The sequence below is a fragment of the Anabrus simplex genome, chromosome 2, assembly GCF_040414725.1.
Source record: "Anabrus simplex isolate iqAnaSimp1 chromosome 2, ASM4041472v1, whole genome shotgun sequence".
NCBI classification, from domain to species: domain Eukaryota; kingdom Metazoa; phylum Arthropoda; class Insecta; order Orthoptera; family Tettigoniidae; genus Anabrus; species Anabrus simplex.
The window spans coordinates 159,158,638-159,185,174 of record NC_090266.1 but is presented as its reverse complement, the minus strand read 5'-3'; the positions used below and the strand labels follow the sequence as shown (position 1 = coordinate 159,185,174).

The 26,537-nt window shown below is 38.3% G+C and overlaps 1 protein-coding gene across 2 annotated transcripts in view; it reads right to left on the bottom strand.

Moving 5' to 3' along the window:
* Nucleotides 1-26,537, bottom strand: part of LOC136863956 (1-phosphatidylinositol 4,5-bisphosphate phosphodiesterase delta-4) — a 330,114-nt gene that overhangs the window by 87,861 nt on the left and 215,716 nt on the right. For both annotated transcript variants that reach the window (XM_067140409.2, XM_067140410.2), the window contains exons 2-3: nt 23,982-24,167; nt 13,498-13,768 (exon numbers count right to left, since the gene is read on the bottom strand). In XM_067140409.2, the coding sequence (XP_066996510.2) occupies nt 13,498-13,768; nt 23,982-24,167 (457 nt within the window). The remainder of the gene's footprint in view (nt 1-13,497; nt 13,769-23,981; nt 24,168-26,537) is intronic.

Below are 26,537 nucleotides of genomic sequence, written 5' to 3'. Positions count from 1 at the left end.
AGGGGCCTAACATCGAAGGTGATCGGCCCCCAAAAACTGCTTGTGTGTGAACAGTTTTTTTTTTTTTTTTTTTGAGCACTGAACCAGTAGTTTCAAATTTAAATTACATGAATCTGTGCTCGTGAAGGGGGCACTTAACCAGGAAATTGCTGAACAAATGCATCGCGTACCTGTTGAGCTGACTCGTACTTAAAATAACTTTTACATATGAAAATATGGTGTTGCAATGATAACGGTCTCAGCATGTTAACAGTTGAGATTCAGACTGGCTACAGATGCTAGGTCGAACACGTGCACATTCCTTGCAAGGTCAAGAACTATGCGTGCACCTCCCATACAGCTCCTTCGGTCTCAGAGTAGAAATGCCGCTGGACGGTCTGTGTTTATAAGAGAGACCCTGTAGTTGGCAATCGAGAGGAATTTAACAGATGCAGCTAAACTGCTTGAGAATGAACCCAGGATAACTGAGCTGAAGGTCTTACACTGATTGTTCAACCAAGGAACCAAACTGATCCCTTTTGTATTTATCAACAATTCCCTCAGTATATTTCCACATAATGCAAGTTAGGCTGTTTCAGATATCATATTTAGTTACAGGTTAATTCAGTTAGTCACAGCAGTGATTTAAATGAATCTGCATGCATCCTTGTTTTGAACCATCCATGCATTAGAAGGTCAGAAAGGATTCCACTTCCACTTTAGACATTGCTGCTATCCGGGGCCAGATTTTGTGGTAGGCTGACTAGACTACAGCCTATGGGCCTGCACCACAAAAAAAGAAATATTTAAAAAATGTTTTCATATAATCATATCTACAGGGTGTTCCCATTATGATGATACAGACTTTCTGGAATGCTGTAGAAGGGCACATGTATCAATATGAGATAGAGAACCCCCATCCGGAAATGCCTCAGTCACCAGGATAAAGCCAAATATTTTGTAGGATACCTATGAAGGCAGGATAAAAATACCTTAAGAATCTTTGAGTGGCAATAAAGTACCTTTATTTACCTGCACTCCACACACACACCCTATGAAGATATTTACAACATTTGTTTAAAATGGCATACCCCAGCTTCAATGTAGAGATGACATCGCTTTTACTTCTGGTGTATCTCCTTGAAAAACTCCAGCATAGTTTTAATGATGTTACAGGCAAAGAGAATTTTTGCTAGGAGCTCCTCTTCAGTGTCTACATGTGTCTCACAGAGAACACTTTTCACATGACCCCAAAAGAAGTTAAGTGGGGTGAGATCAGGCAAATGAGCCAGCCATGCAGCAGGACCTCCTTTTCTTATCTACTTGTCTGGGAACATCCAATTAAGGAGGTCATGAGCAGCATGTTAGAAGTGGGTTGACAAACCTGCTACCTACGGAAAACGGCTTCGTCGTAGAATGTGCAGCCGAGATATCGTGGTTCGTTTTCTCAAATGGATATGGGTACCCTTCTCCAGCATCCCTGGGAGTTTGTATCCTCCTCCTCATCATTATCATCATCACCATCAAAACACCCTGTATCAGGGGCACCAGGATTTAAAAATCAGTGGGGGTGCTCTAACTCACATTTTAAAAAAGGGGGGAGGGGGGGAAGGCCTGGAAAATTTCAAAATTTAACCCTCATGAAAATGCAGTTTTAGGTGTTTTTGAATGAGCAATACTTGACAGAAAACAAACTATTGTTTTGTTAGGTGCTTCTTTTTCAACAATAATGAATGAGAACTAAGAAACGTTAATTCACATACAAGGTAAATGTATTAAAGAAGTAAGAAATGTTATATATATGTGAATTATGTAAAAGGATGGAAGCTAAAGAAATATGAATTGCCTCTCTAAAATCTTAGGGTAAAATACGTAATAGTATAATTTTCACTCAGAATACTACCAAACTAAGTTAAAAAAAAAAAAATGTAAATTGCCTCAAATTTGATGCTTATTGTTAGTTTAAAAATGAATGAGAAACTAGAAGTCATTAAGTCTTTGGTACAAAATTTAAAATCTTTGTGGAATATCCAATTCTCAACCATAACGAAAGTGTTCCTACAAACAGTCTATCGTTTGATGAAAATGTTAACCGCAGTTTTGAGGTTCCATTTACATTTTGTTTCTTAATTATGGACATACCAGGTGAGTTAGCTGTTGGCTTTGAGCTTGCATCAGAGAGATAGTGGGTTCGAGCCCCACTGTCGGTAGCCTTGAAGATTGTTTTCTGTGGTTTCCCATTTTCACACAAGGCAAATGCTGGGGCTGTACCTTAATTAAGGCCACGGCCGCTTTCTTTCCACTCCTAGGCCTTCCCTATCCCATCGTCGCCATAAGACCTAACTGTGTTGGTGCAACGTTAAGCCAATTGTAAAAATAAAATAAAAAGTTATGGACATGCATGACTGCATTGTAATTCAAGTGTCCTAGTATCATGGTGCTGCACAGGTAAGTTTCCCCTTCACAGGGTGGAAACAGAACTTTCAGATGTACATGCAGAAACAGGTATAACTGACGTGATATTTATCAACTTAACCACTTCTGGAATTAATTTACCGACATGTTTATTTGAAGAAAAGAAGTGCACTAGATCTTGAATTCTAAATTCTTGAATAATAATAATAATAATAATAATAATAATAATAATAATAATAATAATAATAATAATAATAATAATAATAATAATAATAATAATAATAATAATAATAACTAGGGCTCAAATGTTTAGGAAAAGTCATATTTTTTCTTTGTCTCTATTTTCTTGCCCGATTGGATTTTGGTACAAATCAGGTGATTATCGTCACAATTAAGTGATTTTTATTTGTCACAGAAATGCATATTTCGGCTATTTTTTGTCATAAGGTCATATTTTGAGCTATTTTCACAGAAATGTCATTTCGGCAGTTTGGCGACAGATGTACCTGTGAAAAATCGTCAACTTTCCGAATGAGAACTAGTATTCACTAAACTGCGTTTCCGTATCACATCTGTAGTTAATACAAGTGGAATGTTCTGTCTCTTCTATCAAGATTGTGCTGGAATTATTTTCCAACAGTTTGTCAGAAAGTCTGGCATATATTAAGCTGAACTTTGGAATTATATCAAGTGCAACTACTCGTTTAGAGGCTACTAGCTTAGAAATTCATTCAAGTATTGAAATAGTGAGAAATATTGAACTTTCAGCACAACAATCATATGGAACACTTAGCATCAGTGTAAAACGGAAACTTCAAAACATGCTTAATTGAAGTGACGGTTTTCGCTGTGTGTGGCAAGATAAATGATGTTCTTAGAGGAGAAGGTACCAGTACATTTCAAGATGAGTGCATACTCAACAGCAGTGATGTAATATTAATTATGCACCAATAACGTCTTGTGACGTAGAACAGAGCTTCTCTTCTTATAAGAATGTGTTAAGTGATAATCGGAGGTCTTCTGCGCCTGATGCTTTGAAGATAAATCTTGTCATATACTTCAATACCACCAGTGGAGAAGAATGAAAAAGTTATGTGAGTTTGCTACCATAACACAGAACAACACTGAAGTGCTGAACTATTGCTGTTGTCATTATTGAATAAGAGTGCCAATGTTGAATCACAGTAACATTTTCTTAATAACACTATTTTAAGCAATTAGTTCAAAAATATTATAATTAGTCTTTTTTACAAATTTATGTTAAATTAAAATTCTGCTGTGTTGTTACATCGTTTACTCTGTTCTTTTCCATTCTCAAAATAGCAGAATTACTTATCAAACTACTGTCGTGGGTTACAACCTTTTGCCAGTTGCAAGTCCGTATGATGTCCCTTCTCAGGTAGGCGTATTCCACGAGGTAATGGGTTATGACATTTTGCCAGTTACATTTTGCCAGTTACAATTAGGTGTGAGGTTCCTCCTCAAGTAGGTGTATTCCATGAGGTAATGGGTTACGACCTTTTGCCTGTTTCAGACCTGACCACTCGTTGGATACAACTCAATTTTAAACCCTAATAAAATAAATTTTTGGTTATTTGTGGCATACAACCTTTTGTCAGTACATGCATAAGACGGAAATCGACTGAAATAAGTAATAAAAAAAAACAAATTTTCAAAAAATGTGGTTTATGACCTTTTGCCAGAACACCATCAATATGGTCTGAACATCAAGTAATCCCAGAAAATAATTTATAGTTGATACGTTAGAGGGACCTAGATATCTCTGCCATTTTCTTCAATGTGGAGATGGCACATTTATGCTGAGCTAAGTGGCTCAGACTGTAGAGTACTGCTCTTCCGACTTCAGACTGATGAGTTTGATCCTGGCTCAGTTCAGTGGTATTTGAAGGTGCTCAAATATAAGAGCCCCATGTTACATGCAAGAACTCCTACAGGAAAATCTTTGGAGTCTTCAAAAGCTACGAAAGTAGTTAGTGGGACGTAAAAGTCAATAACATTATACAGAGCGGCCCACCTAAGTTTCTTAACTCCAATAATTTTCTACTGGCTTAAGATAGTGACGAGTGGTTTACACTTAGGTGGATAACATTTAAGAGACGCATAAAAGAATGTGCAATATGTGTCCCTGATTGATAAGTATGGAGACAGCGATATTTTCTTTAAAAATAAATAGCACGGAGGGAGAGCACCCTTCAGGGTCTCCCTTGCTGGCCTCTCACAGCTAATGCCCATGCTACTTGAGGTACAGTAAATCTACCGACACGAGGTGACGTATTTGAACACCTTCAAATACCAATGGACTGAGCCAGGATCAAACCTGCCAAGATGGGCTCAGAAGGCCAGCTCTCTACCGTCTGAGCTACTCAGTCCAGCATACATTCTTTAGATGCGCACACATCTTTCTCAGCACCACAATCCCAGAATTTTACATGTTTTCATCTCTGGCATAGTCTCTGTCCCTCACCTGTGAACCATGGGATCTTGCCGTGGTGGGGAGGCTTGCATGTCCCAATGAAGCAGATAGCTGTGCCACAGGTTCAACCCTACCAGATGGGTATCTGTCGAGAAACCACTCTAACGCATGGTTCATGGAAGGGGAGTAGCAGCCTTTCAGAAGTTGCAAGAGTGGCAGTCTGGATGATTGACTGATATGGCCTTGTAATAATACTCAATTTGGCTTAGCTGTGTTGATACTTCTACATGGCTTAAAGCAACGGGAAACTACAGCCGTAACTAACTCCTGAAGACATGCAGCTCTCTCTGTATGAATGAAGTACTGATGACGGCTTCCTCCTGGGTAAAATATTCCGGAGGTAAAATAGTCCCCCATTCGGATCTCCAGGTGGGGGCAATCATCAGCAAGATGGAGAATGACAGTCTGCGAGTCAGAGCATGGAATGTAAAAAGTTTGAATCATTGTGGTAGGTTAGAGAATCTGAAAAGGGAGATAGATAGACAGACTAAAGTTAGATGTAGTGGTATAAGTGAAGTACATTGGCAGGAAGAGCAGGATTTTTTGTCAGGTGACTACAGAATTATCAACACAAAATCAAACAGGGGAAATGCAGGAGTTGGTTTGATAATGAATAAGAAAATGGGGCAGCAGGAAAACTACTACGACCAACATAGTGAAAGAATTATTGTCGTCAAGACAAGACACCAAACCAATGCCCACCACAATAGTGCAGGTCTATATGCATACTAGTTATGCTGAAGAAATCAAAAGAGTAGATGAAGAAATAAAAGATTTAATACAATATGTAAAAGGTGACGAGAATCCAATTGTGATGGGAGACTGGAATGCAGAGGTAGGTCAAGGAAGAGGAGGTAATACAGTATGAGAATTCGGACTGGGACAAAGGAATGAGAGAGGAAGTCAGCTGGTTCAATTCTGCACCAATCATAATTTAGTCCTTGCTAATACTTGGTTCAAACACCACAAACAATGGCTGTATACGTGGATGAGACACTGGAACGTACGGTATCAAATAGACTTCATCATGATTAGGCAAAGATTCAGAAACCAGGTGTTGGATTGCAAAACTTTCTCAACCGGGTGAGTTGGCTATGTGGGTAGAGTCGTGCAGCTGTGAGCTTGCATCCGGGAGATAGTGGGTTCGAATCCCACTGTTGGCAGACCTGACGATGGTTTTCCGTGGTTTCCCATTTTCAGACCAGGCAAATGCTGGGGCTGTACCTTAATTAAGGCCACGGTCACTTCCTTCCCACTCCTAGGCCTTCCTTATCCCATCGTCGCCATTAGACCTATCTGTATCGGTGTGACGTTAAGCAATTAGAAAAAAAAACTTTCCCAGGAGCAGAAGTAGACTTTGACCACAACTTGCTGGTCATGAAATGCCACCTGAAGTTGAAGAAATTGAAGAAAGGAAGGAATGCAAAAAGATGGGATCTAGACAAGTTGAAAGAAAAGAGTGTGAGGACTATTTTGAGGAACATGTCGCACGAAAACTAAATGAAAAGGCTGAAGGAAACACAGTAGAGGAAGAATGGACAATCGTAAAGAATGAGGTCTCTAAAGCTGCTGAAGAAATATTAGGAAGAAAGGAAAGATCAACCAAGAATCAATGGATAAGTCAGGAGATACTCGACTTGATTGATGAACGAAGAAATTACAAGAAAGCAAAATAATTAAGAGGGCAGAAAGGAATACAGGCGATTAAAGAATGAAGTGGACAGGACGTGCAGGACAGCTAAGGAAGAATGGCTAAAGGAGAAGTGCAAGGATAGTGAAGGTTGTATGGTCCTAGGAAAGGTAGATTCTGCATACAGGAAAATCAATGAAACCTTTGGAGAAAGTAAAACTAGGTGTATGAATATTAAGAGCTCAGATGGAAAACCACTTCTACGGAAAGAAGACAAGGCAGAAAGATGGCATGAACATATCCAACAGCTGTATCAAGGTAAAGATGTAGATGGTGTGGTTCTGGAACAAGAAGAGGCTGTTGACGCTGATGAAATGGGAGACCCAATTTCGAGGTCAGAATTTGACAGAGCTTTGAGAGACCTAAATAAGAACAAGGTACCTGGAATTGATGACATTCCCTCTGAATTACTGACTGCTTTAGGAGAAACCAGCGTGGCAAGGTTATTCTATTTAGTGTGTAAGACAGGAGAGACAGGAGAAGTGCCATCTTGATTTTCAGCAGAATGATGTTATACCTATTCCCAAGAAAGACGATGCTGACAAGTGTGAAAACTACCACACCATTAGTTTAGTATCTCACCCCTGCAAAATTTTACCACGTATTATTTACAGAAGAATGTACAGACAAGTTGAAACTGAGTTGGGAGAAGATCAATTTGGCTTCAGAAGAAATGTAGGAACACATGAAGCAATCCTGACTTTATGTCTGATCCTAGAGGATCGAATTAAGGAGGACAAGCCTACATACATGGCGTTCGTAGAATTTGAAAAGGCATTTGATAATGATGATTGGACAAAGCTATTTGAGATTCTGAAGGTGATTGGGATCAGAGAATGAAGAATCATCTACAGTCTGTATAAAAGTCAGTCTGCAGTGGTAAGAATCACAGGCTTTTAAAAAGAAGCAGCAATCCAGAAAGGAGTGAGGCAAGTTTGCAGTTTGTCCCCCCCTCTTTTTCGATGTTTAAATAGAACAGGCACTAAAGGAAATCAGAGAGGAATTTGGGAAGGAAATCACAATCCAAGGAGAGGAAATTAAAACCCTGAGATTAGATGATGATATTGTTATTTTATCTGAGACTGCAGAAGATCTGGAGAAATTGCTGAATGGTTTGGACAGAGTCCTGGGTAAGGAGTACAAGATGAAAATAAATAAGTCCAAAACAAAAGCAATGGAGTGCAGTTGAATGAAGTTATGTGATGCAGGAAATATTAGATTAGGAAATTAAGTCTTAAAGGAAGTAGATGAATTTTTACTTGGGGAGTAAAATAATTAATGATGGCACAAGTAAGGATGACATAAAATCCAGACTAGTGCAAGCAAAGAAGGCCTTTCTTAAAAAAGAAATTTGCTCACTTCGAACATTAATAGAGGAATTAGAAAGATGTTTTTGAAGACTTTCGTCTGAAGCGTGGCATTGTATGGAAGTGAGACATGGACGATAAATAGCTCAGAAAGAAAGAGGATAGAAGCTTTTGAAATGTGGTGTTACAGAAGAATGCTGAAGGTGAGATGGATAGATCAAATCACTAATGAAAAGATACTGAATCCAATTGGTGAGAGGAGATCGATTTGGCTAAATTTGACCAGAAGAAAAGATAGAATGATGGGACACATCTTAAGACATCCAGGACTTGTGCAGCTGGTTTTTGAGGGAAGTGTAGGTGGTAAGAACAGTAGGAGTAGACCAAGGTATGAATATGACAAGCAGATTAGAGCAGATGTAGGATGCAGCAGCTATGTAGAAATGATGATGATGATGATGATAATAATAATGATGCTTGTTGTTTAAAAGGGCCTATCATCTAGATCATCGGCCCCTAATGGTAAGAAATGAGGTGAAATGTTATGACAATTTAAAAATCCATAATCCTCCACTGACCAGAATTTGAAAACGTGAGGACGAAGAATGAATGGATGGATATGGAATTAAAACAATCGGTGGATCCGACCCGCAATGCCCCACATTCCCAGAAACTAGCGTTAAACAATAGTATTACTGTCCAAGGGACTGCTTCTAAAGCACAATACCGAATCGATAATGCTTGTAGTCGAAATGGGTCCAAAATCCAGGTCATCGGCCCCTCATAATGGTACTTATCGCTAGGAAAATAGAACCATGCTATTTGTCATGTTGCGGTACTAATCAAAAGTAGCGTAGACGCGCGGTATTCCACACATTATGGTACTACTCACAGGTAATGAAATTCGCGTATATAACACGGACCTTTGGTGTTTCACACACTGCGGCGCTATTCACAGGCAACGCAAACCTATGGTATTCCTCGCATAAGTGGACTAACCACAGGGACTCGCACTATCCCATGGTGTTCCTCACATAGTGGGTACTAAGCATAGGCAAGGCAGAACCGTGGTGTCGCTCATCCCATGGTGTTGCTCATATAGGGGTACGAATCACAAATACTGTAAAATGCATCCTGTGCCATACACTGTCGCTACTTATCACAAACCTATTTTGTATCTAACATAGTGATACTACGCACAAGTAAAAGTTACCCATGGTGTTCCCTGCGTAATGGTACTAATTACAAGTAGTCTCATGGTTCTAATTTGATCATCCCTTGGTCACCCCTTTTAGTCGCCTCTTACGACAGGCAGGGGATATCGTGGGTGTATTCTTCGTCTGCATCCCCCATCCACGGGGGGGTATGTAGATATGAAAAGGTTAGCACAAGATAGGATCTCCTCTCAGCTCTATGAATGAAAAAAAATCGGGCCATACTAAAATTTAAGAAATACAATAAAAAATTAAGGTTACCCCATTTTTTCTTTCTTTCCTTCTGTTATCATCTCCTTATTTTAGCACTGACATTTCAAAACAATCCACCTTAAATTGTTAACATTGTGAGTTATTGGTTACCAACTGGAGATAATTAACAGCCATTAAATTTAAGCTATTCCTTGAGTTTAAAAAATTAATGGGATTTTTATACAACACGAATCTGCCAGAATAGCTGGAGGTGGGTTTCAGCCCCAGGGGCTTCTAAATTCTAAATCCAGCTCCGCTAACCACAGAAACTGACATTTAATTTCTCATTTACCAGTCTGACTAAGCAAAGCTCAGATTGACAGGAAAGCACAGGGAATATCAATATCTGAATATAAATACATCTGTTTTAATGAGAAACAAGTGTAGTGAGCAGTAGGCATACCAAAAAGATTCCCTGATGGAGTACAGTACAAATATTACAGTCTCATGTGGAAACTATCCCACTTCAAGGGCGGGAAATTATGATTTTGGCGATATTGCTGAAAGGGCCATACAATGTCTAATACACTGACTGACAGAGCAAATGCAACACCAAGAAGGAGTGGTTCGAAAGGGATGAAAGTTGGGGAAAAAACAGAGACGGCACGGACGAATAATTGATGTTTATTTCAAACCGATATGCAGGTTACACAATGCGCACGGCATCGACTCAGTAGGATGTAGGACCACCGCGAGCGGCGATGCACGCAGAAACACGTCGAGGTACAGAGTCAATAAGAGTGCGGATGGTGTCCTGAGGGATGGTTCTCCATTCTCTGTCAACCATTTGCCACAGTTGGTCGTCCGTACGAGGCTGGGGCAGAGTTTGCAAACGGCGTCCAATGAGATCCCACACGTGTTCGATTGGTGAGAGATCCGGAGAGTACGCTGGCCACGGAAGCATCTGTACACCTCGTAGAGCCTGTTGGGAGATGCGAGCAGTGTGTGGGCGGGCATTATCCTGCTGAAACAGAGCATTGGGCAGCCCCTGAAGGTACGGGAGTGCCACCGGCCGCAGCACATGCTGCACGTAGCGGTGGCCATTTAACGTGCCTTGAATACGCACTAGAGGTGACGTGGAATCATACGCAATAGCGCCCCAAACGATGATGCCGCGTTGTCTAGCGGTAGGGCGCTCCACAGTTACTGCCGGATTTGACCTTTCTCCACGCCGACGCCACACTCGTCTGCAGTGACTATCACTGACAGAACAGAAGCGTGACTCATCGGAGAACACGAGGTTCCGCCATTCCCTCATCCAAGTCGCTCTAGCCCGGCACCATGCCAGGCGTGCACGTCTATGCTGTGGAGTCAATGGTAGTCTTCTGAGCGGACGCCGGGAGTGCAGGCCTCCTTCAACCAATCGACGGGAAATTGTTCTGGTCGATATTGGAACAGCCAAGGTGTCTTGCACATGCTGAAGAATGGCGGTTGACGTGACGTGCGGGGCTGCCACCGCTTGGCGGTGGATGCGCCGATCCTCGCGTGCTGACGTCACTCGGGCTGCGCCTGGACCCCTCGCACGTGCCACATGTCCCTGCGCCAACCATCTTCGCCACAGGCGCTGCACCGTGGACACATCCCTATGGGTATCGGCTGCGAATTGACGAAGCGACCAACCTGCCCTTCTCAGCCCGATCACCATACCCCTCGTAAAGTCGTCTGTCTGCTGGAAATGCCTCCGTTGACGGTGGCCTGGCATTCTTAGCTATACACGTGTCCTGTGGCATACGACAACACGTTCTACAATGACTGTCAGCTGAGAAATCACGGTACGAAGTGGGCCATTCGCCAACGCCGTGTCCCATTTATCGTTCGCTACGTGCGCAGCACAGCGGCGCATTTCACATCATGAGCATACCTCAGTGACGTCAGTCTACCCTGCAATTGGCATAAAGTTCTGACCACTCCTTCTTGGTGTTGCATTTGCTCTGTCAGTCAGTGTATGTATGCACAATATTTTAACTACTAATAGAAAAGCTAGTCCACAGTACAACAATTGACAGATAGATAGGGCAATAAGAAACTACCTATTTATTTTGTTACAGCCTACTACAATCCGCTTTACATTGCATTGACAGAGATAGGTCTTATGGTGACGATGGGATAGGAAAGGGCTAGGAGTGGGAAAGAATCGACCATGGGAAATCACAGAAAACCATCTTCAGGGCTGCCGACAGTGGGGTTTGAACCCACTATCACCCGAATGCAAGCTGGTAGCAATGCGACCCAAACTGCACAGCCACTTGTTCGATATGAGTTACATTTCAGAAATAGGTCATTGTCAGAGGTCACAAAAAATATTAAATATTAAATATTTTTAACTTGTATCATCAGCAGCAAATGAAGAACGATTCCCTACACTATTTACAAAAGTTCACTCTATCTAAATTAAAAGTGAATTTCTTTGATGTGGTAAAGTATTCTGGATCACCATATTTGTAAAGCGTAGTTATTCAAGTTGTGTTTTTCAGCAGTGTTTAGATCACTTTCAATTCAGAGTGAGTGAAGCTTTGTGCTTAATCACAGGGATTTGTTCCTCATTCACTATTTATTTATTTATTTATTTATTTATTTAGATACAGCTGATGGAGGGTGTTAAAAGGCTCCCTCTGTGGATCAGTGGTAGTGTGTCGGCCTCCGTATCCCAAGATAGCAGGTTCAAACACTGCAGAGGTAGTCTGATTTTTGACGGGCAGAAAGAAGTCCATTTGACACTCCATGTAAAAGATCTCTGGTGACACATTTAATGTTTATCCGACAAAATTAATAAAAAACTCGGCCATAGATGCCGTTCAAGAGAGATTCAGTTTACTCTGGTATAAAATAGGCCTAGAGTAAAATGGAACACCAAAATTCACAAGCAGTCAAATTAAAATGCCTTCACTTTACAAGTTAGCTGAGGCCATATTATTATTATTATTATTATTATTATTATTATTATTATTATTATTATTATTATTATTATTATTATTATTATTATTATTATTATTATTATTATTATTATTATTATTATTATTATTATTATTATTATTATTATTATTATTATTATTATTATTATTATTATTATTATTATTATTATTATTATTATTATTATTATTATTATTATTATTATTATTATTATTATTATTATTATTATTATTATTATTATTATTATTATTATTATTATTATTATTATTATTATTATTATTATTATTATTATTATTATTATTATTATTATTATTATTATTATTATTATTATTATTATTATTATTATTATTATTATTATTATTATTATTATTATTATTATTATTATTATTATTATTATTATTATTATTATTATTATTATTATTATTATTATTATTATTATTATTATTATTATTATTATTATTATTATTATTATTATTATTATTATTATTATTATTATTATTATTATTATTATTATTATTATTATTATTATTATTATTATTATTATTATTATTATTATTATTATTATTATTATTATTATTTGTACAAGTTAAAAGTCTTATCATTCTATGACCTCTGATTTTTTAAATTTTGTGTGGCTATTGATAGCCTGGTGCAGCCCTTGTAAGGCAGACCCTCCAATAAGGGCGGGTGGCATCTGCCGTGTTCAGGAAACTGTGTGTTATTGTGGTGGGGGATAGTGTTGTCTGTGGTGAGAGAGTTGTAGGGATATTGGGGAAAGTGCAAACACTCAGTCCCCAAACCAGGGGAATTAACCATTTATGGTAAAAATTTCCAACTTGACTGGGAATCAAACCCGGAGACCTCTAGACTAAAGGCAACTACACTGACAGTTCAGCCAAGGAGTCGGACATGACCTCGTATGACCTATTAGTGTAATGTAATTCACATCTCCCACAAATCTTCCTACGCAGAGGCAGTTCCTGTTTTGCCCCACCCAAAGCTTAGCTTTCCATCATTCTCCTGTGGATAAGGCTTGCCATTAGCAGCTAATATTGCATGGTACCTTCAACATTATCAACAATATTATGCTTTCCAGACCTCAGAGTGGGAGAGGTTCCTCGTAATGCTGCATAACATATACAATGGATAATTTTAAGTTGACTTTATAATGAAAAAATAAAATTACTAACTCTCCCAATTTTAAGAGAAAACAAATCAAATCAAAAGAAAACAAACCTTTTAAACCGTTCCTCCTGTTGAAGACTCTTAAGGACTGTTACAAGGTGACGTAAGCCATGCACCCACATATCAGCCATCTTTGGATTTGGTGCCACCAAATCTAAACTTTGCTTTTTCATCCCATAAATCACAGAGAAACAACAATCCTCAATGACAGCAGGAGGCCGTGTAGGAAACTTAATCCGCCTCTTTTCAACCCTTCTTTCAATCTTATTGAAAATGTCTGTCTTCCAGCCTTTTCGTACATCAACAATATCATCTACAACAACTGAAATAGACAAAGTGTGGTGATTTTAAAATTATCTCAAAATAAATTTCTAATTATTCCAAGTACAAAGCAACAAAACAGAATCAAAACACTCTTCTAACTGGGCTAATTTCTACATACAATGAGAGGACAGAAGGCAGGTATAATGGAGGTTAGGAATTTGCTACCACAATAAGATAATGTCTATTTTTGACATTAGTAACAGACTGAAATAAGGGCTAAGTATTAGCATAATGTCACTGTACGATGTAGAGCAAGGCTGGCCAAACAGCACTTCGGCACACTCCTGCCTTGCGCACGAAGTGCAGTGGTGGCTAGGTGTTGAGGGGCAAAGTAGAGTGAAAAGTTAGCAGGCTGGCCGCAGGACCGCAGGACAGCAGCACAGTTGCCTTACCAGACTTTCAGTCAGCCTGTTTTCGAAGAGGTTTCAACACTTGGAAGGGCACAAGAATGATTCTTATTCATTTATCACAACTTTCTTGCTTTTGGTTGAGAATGTTTCCATTGCTTCCAGATTTATCTGATAGATCTGCAATGCAACACACTATTCAAGGACATATTCCTGCAATCCCAAAATGTGCTGATTTATATAAAATACTTGAACAGCAATATCCTTGACTGCATAGGCATATATACAGTATTAACTGGGCATATTTTTAGCAATATTTTTAATATCAGTACTTCAAATGTTTCCTTGGAAATAAAAGTGATTTCGTGATTTCAATTTTTAGTTCCATCTACATATACAAGTGTTCAATTTATGCTGTTATGAAACTGACAAGTCCTGGCAATGTGCAGATTCAATGGATTGACAATTCTTGTACTTTATTTATAACTTGTTTCATAGTATATTGTTCGTATGTAACTGAATCAAGTCTGCAAATTATTTGGTGAACTTTTGGTCACCTATGAAGAGAATGAATGTGGCTCTCAAAACATGTATGACAGATTGATTAGTATGAATTCAATATTATTTTATTAATACTGACAAGGAGGACACAAGATCAGTGATTTTTCAGTGTAGTAATTATTACTCTCAATAATAGTTGAAGGGAAGCTTGCGAATGTAACAAATTCACATTCTGTTTTCCAGATTTCAAACTTAGCTTTATTTACAGAAACTGAACTTAGTAAATCACTCTTATAAAATATCACTGCTTCTGAAATCTTCTCCCATGAATGCCCTACACAAAATATTGGGACCAATACTGAAGGATCTGAACTGTGCTTTTATGTAATATGAACCTTTCAGTCAGTTCAGATAACATGAAATCTAACAAAGAAATGTACACTGATATATAGTACTATCCAGTGATTTTTTGTGGCGGTAAGCAACAGTACTCAATACCAGCACTTTTTGCTCGAAATAAAAAATGAATTGGATATTATTTGGACTAATCTTATCACATTTCCTATGATGTTCTCACTTATGGCTTAGTATTAAGCTTGTTTGTCCGCTTTGATTACATTTCTATTCATATAATGCGTACGAGCACATGATTAAAGACCGGGCGAGTTGGCCATGCGCGTAGAGGCGCGCGGCTGTGAGCTTGCATCTGGGAGATAGTAGGTTCGAATCCCACTATCGGCAGCCCTGAAGATGGTTTTCCGTGGTTTCCCATTTTCACACCAGGCAAATGCTGGGGCTGTACCTTAATTAAGGCCACGGCCGCTTCCTTCCAACTCCTAGGCCATTCCTATCCCATCGTCGCCATAAGACCTATCTGTGTCGGTGCGACGTAAAACCCCTAGCAAAAAAAAAAAAAAATAGCACATGATTAAAGCTTCTGTAAACTGCCATTCTAGACTTATCATTATTGTCCTATTAACCATTTTGTATCGTCAGTTCGGAGTTAGAGAAAAAGAAAGAGATAATCTTAGTCTTGTTCATTCTTGTCCTTCCACATTTGTGGCTACTGGAATACAATAGAGTAGGGTGTTGTTATTTTCAATCTGAAGCAAAGAAACTGTTCTTATAAAGGACAATCTAATGGTATCCGTATTGCAATTAGTACCGTTAATACCAACATGCAGGGTTTTTTGTTTTAACTGATTTCTTTGTTTTTAAATAAGCGTAAAACACTTGTTTTGTGCAGCCGAGGCAAGAGAGTTCATAGTTATTTATTCGGAGCAACAGGTGCACGTGGTTCACAAGTTAGAGAAGTGAAATGAATAAAATAACTAAACAGAAAGCATGACGATTCTTTTGAAGTATCTCCTCAACATACATAACAGGAAATTCAGTGACTATGAAGAAAATGTTCCAAGTCCCAACAGATTTACTGACCGAGCTCGATAGCTGCAGTCGCTTAAGTGCTACCAGTATCCAGTATTCGGGAGATAGTGGGTTCGAACCCCACTGTCGGCAGCCCTGAAGATGGTTTTCCCTGGTTTCCCATTTTCACACCAGGCAAATGCTGGGGCTGTACCTTAATTAAGGCCACGGACGCTTCCTTTCCACTCTTAGCCCTTTCCTATCCCATCATCGCCATAAGACCTATCTGTGTCGGTACGATGTAGAGCAGCTTGCAAAAAAAAAAAAAAAAAAAGACACATTTACTGCAGTTCAAGAGGGAAATCATTATGACCATGATGGGCCCGAATATTTAACATTAACTCAAAAAATGACTTCTTCCAGAGAAATGAGTGTCTTTATGCGAAAAATATAATGCTAGGTTGCAAGGTGTGCCAAGACTTTACAAGTTTAGGAAGAGAAAAACAGATGGAAGTGAAAATTTCTTCAGAGTGGTCCAGTAGTAAAATCAGTTCCATCATCATCATCATCATCATCATCATCATCATCATCATCATCATCATCATCAATACCATCCCTTATCTAGATGCAGCCAGGGAGGGCAAAAACCGGTCCTCTCTACTTTATTCTCATTTTTCCAAAAATAAAAATGGATATAGCCATAGGTAGCAGTCAGGTTCTGCGGTTAACTGGCTAACATGCTGGCCTTTCATCCAAGATGTTCCAGGTTCAACTCCCGGCTGTGCTGGGTATTTTAACCGTCATTGGTTAATTCCTCTGGCTCGAGGACTGGGTATTTGTGTCGTCTTCAACATTAGATTTCATCCTAGGTAGAGTCTCCATCCTCACAAGTGCAGGTCGCCCATGGGCCTTTTTGTGGAGCCTGTATGCCATTATATAGATATGGGTAGCAAGACTAATTTTTTACATTTTATGTCCGTTTTTAATGTTAACAGCCCGCCTGGTGCCCATAATCGTTAAGGCACCAAGTCTCTATGGTCTGACACCGTGGTTACCTGGTTTGAGTCCCGCTGGTCGAAAAAATTCCATCATCAGAATGTTGGCCGGCAGGACAGGAGATGTGGTGTACAATTTCTATTCATTAAATTGCTTGCCAAAAGCCTGGATTAAATTCTAAACCTCTCCGCAGTATTCATACGGAGTGTGGGCATATGACTGTTGATGGTGATTCATCTGTCGGATGGGAAAGTTAAGTTTTGAGCAGACCACTTGGTGCTATTTGATAGGAGTAGGCTATGTGCCAGCACTGGATTTCACCCTCTCCCATCCTACCAACATACATCACGTTATTCATTTCATCTCATTAACTCCTCTAATAAGGCTGACTTCAGGAGGGGAATCCAGCCATAAAAATTCACTATAAAGATTCATTTCCCTTCACATCTGACCCCATGGAGAAACTGGACAAGGATTTGAAACACATACCGTATTTATGCAAATAATCCCCTCCGCCAAATAATCTCCGCACCCTAATTTTAGGAAGAACCCTTTTTTAAAAATGAAATGAACTAAAAGTCCTTCCATCAAAAGAGTAACATAGGCATAAACAAACATTTCATATCACTACTCGAGCTCCACGTCGTATTTACGCAAATATGAACATGACGGATATAGCTACTTTGCTTGAACATATCTGAGATGATAAAAATGCATTATACCTGCTATAAAATATATTTGCCATGAAAATTAGCAAGTAGGCCTTCTTAAGTGACAGATATTTCATTAATCTGAACTTTTAATAGGCTTGATTTGCTGTAGATCGGAAGATTCTTTCTTTCTGGCATCACTAGAATCCTCTCCCAAATTACTTACAAATTCATCACACTCCACGTCTAAAACACATCTCACATGCGGTCTCTTTTTACTCAGATATTAACACGACCAGTGCTGGATAATTCTTTACGTGCAATGTAAACACTTTCAACAGACACACCTGCGAACTCGTTTGTTAGTTTTGCAATACAGTAAAACCTCGTTAATTCGAAGTCGTAGGGACGCAAAAATGTGACTTTGAATTACATGATTTTGAATTAACCGCCAATTTGTAATTCAGAAATGCCAACCCTTGCCGCATCACAAAATATTCTAAGACCCGTTACTGCAAGTAATTAATATTGATTCACAGTTTAAACCTTTCAAAAACCGAGCTCGATAGCTGCAGTCGCTTAATTACGGCCAGTATCCAGTATTCGGGAGATAGTAGGTTCGAACCCCACTGTCGGCAACCCTGAAAATGGTTTTCCGTGGTTTCCCATTTTCACACCACGCAAATGCTGGGGCTGTACCTTAATTAAGGCCATGGCCACTTCCTTCCCACTCCTAGCCCTTTCCTATCCGAATGTCGCCGTAAGACCTATCTGTGTTGGTGCGACGTAAAACAACTAGCAAAAAAAAAAGAAAGAAACCTTTCAAATGCCATGGAAAAGGACTATTTCCAAAATGTAACCAACAAGGTGAAATTATTATTGGCACACTTTATCTTGGTGCATTTACACCCTAGTGCTGAATTGGTCGACCTCGGCAATCTTCGAGATTCGTACTGGCAACCTTTGAAACACAAACTATGAATCTCTTAAACATCGTTGTGGGACATCTGGCATACACTTTACGTACTAGTACCGTTGTTGTTTACACAGCAAAGCCAAACTATAGAATTCATGCTAGGAACAAGATTCGCAACGAGAAATGTTATATAATGTGTATGTGACATAGTTGTTGGCTTAAGATAATAACGGTTTAGAAACTTCATATCGATCGATCATATTCTCGATTCAATTCAGATTTCATTTTCATTCAGTTGGCAGCACTGTCGGCTCCGGGACAGCTCCCTCCTTACTCCTCACCCCCGCACACAAATGCACCAAGATAAAGTGTACCAATAATATGTTCTTCAAATAAAGCATTTGGAAAAATCACTGGCAAACATAATCTCATGCAACGAAAAAATAAAAACAATATTCAAAGACGAGGGCAAATTATGCTGGCTTCCCTGTGCAAGCGCCATACTTTTTGGATTCCTCCAATGTTTGAAGTTTTAGATGCCCTGTACTTGCACTGAAACATCGTGGCTTATTGACCATTCCTATTACAAGGGGAGGATGTCTTTCACTTCCGTCTGCATTGCAACACAGTATATTGACCCCATCTCCTTTAAAACCATAAGTCTGTTGATCTCGGCATTTAAAAAATGCAGTTTCATCAGCATTGACAACATTGTTCGGTGAGTACGAATTGTATTATGAGCCACGCTTTTTTGCCAACTGTCGGCATCGCCAGTGTTCGCGAATTCTGCTTCTCCGCATACTGCCCGTTGAGTGATGATGTGACGTTCCTTAAAACGCTGAATAGAAACCATGTTCTTTCTCTCTGGCATCAGTAGAATCCTCTCCTAATTACCAAATTACTATTTCACTCAAACTTAGCAAATATGAAACACATTGTAGACACACTGAAGCGAGTGAAGGTGCGGAAAGCTACCCCTGCACATTCCAGAAGACGCGTTCTATCGTGACGGCGAGAAAATTAGAATTTAAATTACTCTGTAAAATACTACTTCTTAAAAATGTAAAGGCAGTTTTGTATTAAAAGTCTGAATTGTTTTCCGTTTAAATGTGACATATAGGGGCAGTTTTCTTCCACCTGCGGTTACACCCAACATCGAAAACTACGTGAACCAGGAGCTTGTTGCGAACATTGACGCAAATAAAATCCGCACAGCAATTTCGGGCCTCAGATTTTTTAATACATATGCGGGGGTTATTCGCGTAAATACGGTATTTCCTTTAATATTAATCCAGTGTGTAGGGACTATAATTATAATGAATTATGTCATAATGGTGGGTCTAAAAACTATAGGATGGAATGCTGAACCACATTTACCATTTTTGTTTTGTATATTTAAATAACTGTGTATCGTCCAAGGATTGAACACTATTTTGGTCCCAGTTTACATAAACTTTTGACAATAGTAGTAAGTGGTGGGGATGGAGATATTTTAAATTGCAGGAAAAAAAAAGCATGTTACATACTGTACGAATTTTCATTGTTAGTGCTATATGAAGAGAGGTTTCTCAAGACCGCTATTACTGTCAGTGATATAAGAGGAGAGTTGTTATCCAAGAAAAGGTTATCTGCAGGCGATATTATTTAAGAATTCACAAATATGGCCCAGGTTTTTAGGTCATCTGAGGTTACATTTAAACAGCCCTGCAGTCTAGGGGTAGTGAGGCTGCCTCTTACTCGGAGGCCTGGTTTTGATTCCCCAGCAAATTCAGGGTTTTTACCTGGATCTGATTGCTGGTTCATGTCCAGTCAGCCTACGTGCAAACAATTGAGGAGTTATCCAATGGTAATAAAGGGGTCCCGGTGTAGAAAGCCAAGAATAACAGCTGAGAGGATTTTCTGCACTGGCCAAGCATCACCTCAATCTGCAGGCCTTCAGGCTGAGCAGCAGTCACTTGATAGGCAAAGATCTGTCAGGCTGTAGCACCATGTGATTTGTTTGTTTGTTAAGTTCCATTTTAGATATTTTTTACAGGACTTTGTAGTGTTGAAAGGATCTTTGCAGGATTAAAATTTTCAATTTTTAATATTTTATTGAAATATGTTTTAAAAATCTATAGTATTTTTTCAGTAAAGAAAACATCAGAAATAAACATAGAAAACTTATTTGGACCTTTTCTCTGAAACTGTAACGAACAACTACTTATATGACCAACTTTTCCATAGTGAATCATTTCTCACAACAAATTCTTGTAAAGAAGAAACAATTCTTTGTATGAAACAACAGGAGACACAACAGTGCTATCTCTACAAGTCACCGGCTGATTTTAAACCTGTGATGATATTGCTGTGGAAGATACTTTTGACTGCCTGAACTGGTGTATATATTTCTATAGCTTTCAGTTTCCAAAAATTTAATAATTTCAAGAAAGCAAAAACTGCATCTTACAATATTTTTTGATTGCAACATCTCTTTAGCCATTTTTAGGTGCAATCAAATATATATGTTTTCTTCAGCAAGTGTAAATTGCATATACTGTAAATTGTAAAATTATGTAGTGAACACATTGAGGTCTTGCTCACTTTCATATAATTTAATCTTCCAGACTGGCTACTTTTCAGTAATTTTGGAATTTTAAATTAAATACGAGTTTTGAAATTAGGACATTTTTTATTTCACTATATTCGAGTTCATACTTTCTACTTCATATCTAAAAAAAAATGTAATACAATTAACAGATCCCTTACCATGGAAATCGGAGATTGAAATGAGTAGATTTTTCATTTTGTTAAAAAGTTCAACGTATAACCTTAACTAATAAAATATGACTGATATTGATTTTACCAGTATTTGGATTTTAGGCTTTTCAGACTTATTTGTATAAGAGATACATCTATGTAATAATTAGTACATAAATATTATGTGTGATCTTTTAGGTCTGGTCTCTTGGTATATATGACTGTTGTTCAGTCTACGTTTGCGCGTGGCCACCATTATGTGCACACTACTGTTGAGTCAACGCAGCTCTGAAACTATTTGAAAGAAGCTGAAGTTTGCTACCACCTATATTTATTTTTATGTTTTTGAACTATATGAGCCAAATCTTATACATCAGTGCTGATCAATGCACATAGTACATTTGTTTCATAGTATCAATGATGAAAACCAGAGAAAATACGCCATGTGGGCTTCATTCTCTGCAATAAATGACACATCCCATACTCACAATTACAGTTTTTTCTGACATTTCCACCTAATCAACACTATATATGTTGTAAAATTAATTAATTTATTTATTTATTTATTTACATCTAAATTGCAATACTAGTTTCGATCCATGGATCATCCTCAGTTGCTTACACTAACAATTAAAATAGTACATTCACAATCATTAAGAACCACTTTCTTTGAGTTTATCATACATTAGACTCTTAAAATCTAATAACCGCCCATGTTTCTTTTCACTAGCATATCACTATCTGTTGAATTAAACCACTCTTATCAAACTTTTATAAATTCACTGTCTTTAAGTCTAGTATCCAATTTGTTTAATTTGTTACACTAACGATTAAAAAAGTACATTCACAATCACTAGAAACCATTTTCTTTGAGTTATTGTCTTAAATTACTGTCTTAAAATCTAATAAAACGTCTTGTTTCATTTCAATGACATCTCTGTCTGTTGAATGGGGAACTATAAGTTCGTCCGGATTATTTAATTGTGTTGCCTCAGAACACTTCTTGGATTTTTATAAATGCACTATCTAGTAGCCAATTGTTAATTTTTTTCTTATTGTGCTATGTTAAAATCTCAGTAAAATGGGGATTCAAGAAATGAGTTACACTAGTATATATATCTTTCATTTTGGCCGTGTGAACTTAGTGTTAAAAAGTGGTTTGTCAGCTAGTTGTGCTCTTGAAAGTAAGACTAGGAGGGAACATCTTCAAATAGGTGGTCGGTTGCATAATGAAACACCTCCTAGTACAGTAAATGTGTTGTTTGATGTTCCCTCGTGTCCTCATGGGCCGATTTCCCAGCAGCCTCGTTGCTAGTGCTAATTGGACATGAAACTAATCACACGACATCCTAATCCTATACAGCGTACGGCCTTCGACCTCAATGTGTTTGAGAACAAGGGAGAAAATAGGTAGGCCTAGTCTTAAATAATAAAGGCAACTGTGATGACTTACAGCAGGATGTTAGGAATAATTTACATCAAACATGAAATATCCACAACAGCACTTAAAATTCATATCACAGACAATACAGCTGTAATGAGACCCAAGGTAAACAACTTTCCAAGTTTCAAGACATAGAGAGATATAAAAATAGGAAAAGGAACACATAATAGGACGAACACAATAGCAGGACAATGTGTGAAGAGGGAGCGATAGGAGGAGACAAGGACAAACATGAAAATGCAACAGAACAAGGAAAATCTTGCCATTTCAAATAGATAGGGTCTCTCTTCATCAATCCCAGTTCTTCTGCATCTAGTTGCTTTCAGCCACCAACGAGCTCATTTCTGCTTTGCAACATCATCACAAGGGTGAGCATCAACACCCACTTGACAAGATCTTGACAAATCTTCAGTCTTGATGTGGGAAGTGTAGGATAGGAAAAACACAACAACAACAACAAAAAAGAGAAGATGAATATAGGTGGTAAAAGTCTTGGAACACACTATAAACATAAAGGGAGAAAAGGAACCCATTGGTCTATACATGGTATAACAATCAGGCACGGCCAAACTTTCAGGACATATTCCTCACACGCAGAAGAAGAAAATGTGTTATATGAACACGGGTCTGGAAATGATAGAACTCATTTTCTACAACTCTACATAGTACATTAATCATGAGAAACACACAGGGATAGAACATGACCAGCACACCACATGAAACTGTTTCTTACAAAATGTCCTCTGTTAGCACTGATGCATGCATCAATCCTCTATTGCATTGGATCAGCACATCCGGAATTGTTTTGATGGTAGGTTGATGCACTTATCGATACTAACGGCCGGCATTTTGAACATTTCATGTAATAGGGAGTTTCATGTGGTATGCTGGTACATTCTGTTCCTGTGTGTTTCCCACAATGAATGTACTATGTAGAGTTGTAGAAAATAAGTTCTAACATGGAAATAAAGCATTTTGAGACCCATGTCTATGTAACATACTTTCTGCCTCTTCATGTGAGGAATGTGTTCTGAAAATATGGCCATACTTTGTTGTTACATGCTGTATTAAGGAACGAAAAGGGACCAACCAGCACAAATCAAACCTACAGTTCGTAAGTTCATCCTCCATGCTTTCATGCAATACAGGCTTTTAATATCTTGATTAATATATAGCTACAAAGTTATACACATTTGAGAGCCAATCACAAGGATACCTTTACTTAATCATGAATAAATTTCAAAATTACTTACTTTCACGAGTTTCTTTAACGCACAGTAATTTATGGGATGGATCATATCTTATCGTCCCACTTTTGTCATCTAGGTAATATTTCCTCCGGTACCAGCTGTCGAAGGAGCGTACTTTCCAGAGTATAGTTCCATTCCTCAGCTCAACAAGAATTTCCTCTATTGTCTTACTTCGATTGTCTATAGCCTCTAAAATAGAAAGAAAAGTTTCATATTACAACGTGAAAACTTGAAAACAAACCAAATAGACAAAAAAAATCAAGTAAAGTATTTCTCAATAATTTTTAATGAAATTGTTTTAAATTTTTTTTTACATCACACAGATACAGACAGGTCTTGTGGCAATGATGTGACAGAAAAGGGCTAAGGCTGGGAAGGAACTGACAGTGGCCTTAATTAAGGAACAGCCCCACCATTTGTCTGGTGTGAGAATGGAGAAATTACAGAAAACCATATTCAGTGTTGCCGACAGTGGGGTTCGAACCCAGTATCTTCGCAATGCAAGCCGACAGCTGCAAGACCAATATCACATAGCCACTTGCTCGGTAATGAAATTATCCCGTATTTATTTATTTATTTATTCATTCATTCATTCATTCATTCATTCATTCATTCATTCATTCATTCATTGAGTCCCCCACATACTGAGACTGCCTTGATGGGCAGAGTGTACTAAAAACACTGGTACTATATATATTTAATATATTAAAGCTTGCTGTAATGATATACGTTCCTTGGATAAATTACAATTGTTATATTTTGAATATGTGAGGTTAGTTACAGGGATATAAAACAGTTACAAGCAAAGCCATTGAGGAGGCATTCTCTGAATTTTGTTGAATTTTCAATACCTAAGTAAAGAAGTAAGTTATATAATTTTCCACATTCAGTTCAACATATTTAAAAGGTGCAACAGAATTCTACCCTTGGATCATCAGGTGATTTAGCTTCTTAGGCAAATTGTAATGAGGAAGCTAAAATGCTCAGCTACAAGGGACAATATATGATGGTTGATTCAGAAGTCAAGCAACAATTTTTTTATTTCCTGAAAAGGTGCCAACGCCAAATATGTAATATATACATTTGAAAGTTTGTTATATTAACTTCGTAATGTTGCCAGAAGCTGGGGTATGGGTGCATCATTCTGTCTTCCTTATCAATTGCAAAGAACCATGGATAACGTAAGAGACCACACTGACGGATGATGAACAGCTTGTACGATACATACAAATGATTGTATACAGGCTGCATGACAATAAAACAAACAAAATAATGATTTTAAAATGCCATGTTTGTATCTTTACTTTACTAGAGTTTCCTGCATCCCTACCCCATGTGGTGTCACTTTTAAAATGTCCTTGTTGTACACTTTCAAATTTATTGAGTACACTTCTTGTATTGAAGCTGTTACAAGAGGAAAAATATTTGCCAAGATTTCTGAATCAACCCTCGTATTTTCTGAATTATTTCATTTTAGGGAACTATTCCTTTAAGAAAGCTTTTCTCTCAGACAATTTTAACGAGAAGGCATCTCAGTACGGAGAGTTCAGTTTGGCTGACGTCAAGATCATCAACTAGGGAGGAGGGTTAAAATCTCACTCTCGGTCATCCTAGAAGTAGTTTTAAGTGGTTACCCCGCTTCAACTCTAGGTGTACGGTGAGGTGATAACTAACATAAAAACCATGACTGCTCCCTTCTAAATCACTGCTCGCTTAATTAAAACATCATAAATATAGCTTATCAGTAACACACTAAGTACAGGGTCAATCCCCATAAATGAGGCAACACCACCAATTCACCCTCAATTTCTATAAGCCAAAAACATCAATGCTTAATTCCCTAAACAATACAAGTTGAACAGTGCCATTAATTATCTTCTGTTCCATGCTCACTACTAAAAATCATGTTTGAAGGTGGAGTAAGTCAAAAGTTAAGATTCTCTAATGTTTTGTAGGTGAACAGGAAAAGGCAGGTCAAGATAAAGAACACTGCTTTAGTTTGGTATCACTCGTATACTTTTTTATATTTAAAAAATCCACAGCCTGTTTCCAGTCATGCGACCGGATCATGAATGGGAAGAATTCTTAGGAGACTGGCTGTATTTTGAATAAAACACCATCTGTTTTACAGCTCTCTAATTTATTTCAAGATGACCCAATAAATGCATGCAAACAATTCTATTCAACCATGAGTGACCACACCGACTAATATTGCTGGCTATTTACAAGTCTCTGCTCCCTTCTCTCAGCAGGGATTCTGGCTCGTTGGTATCTCCTGAAACTGCTATAATCCTGGTTGATAGGCTCCCCTTACTTTCACTTCTCAGTATACCCGCACCACACAGCAGCTGCTTGCAGGCGGCTAGGTTTCAACATAGGGCTACTGGCCACACAACATATAATGACCATTCCTTTGTTTGACTCCAGAGACAGTCCAGTAATTCACTACTTAACGCTGACAACTAGACAGGTGATGATGATGATGATGATGATGATGATGATGATGATGATTGTTGTTTAAAGGGGCCTAACATCTAGGTCATCGACCCCTAATGGCAC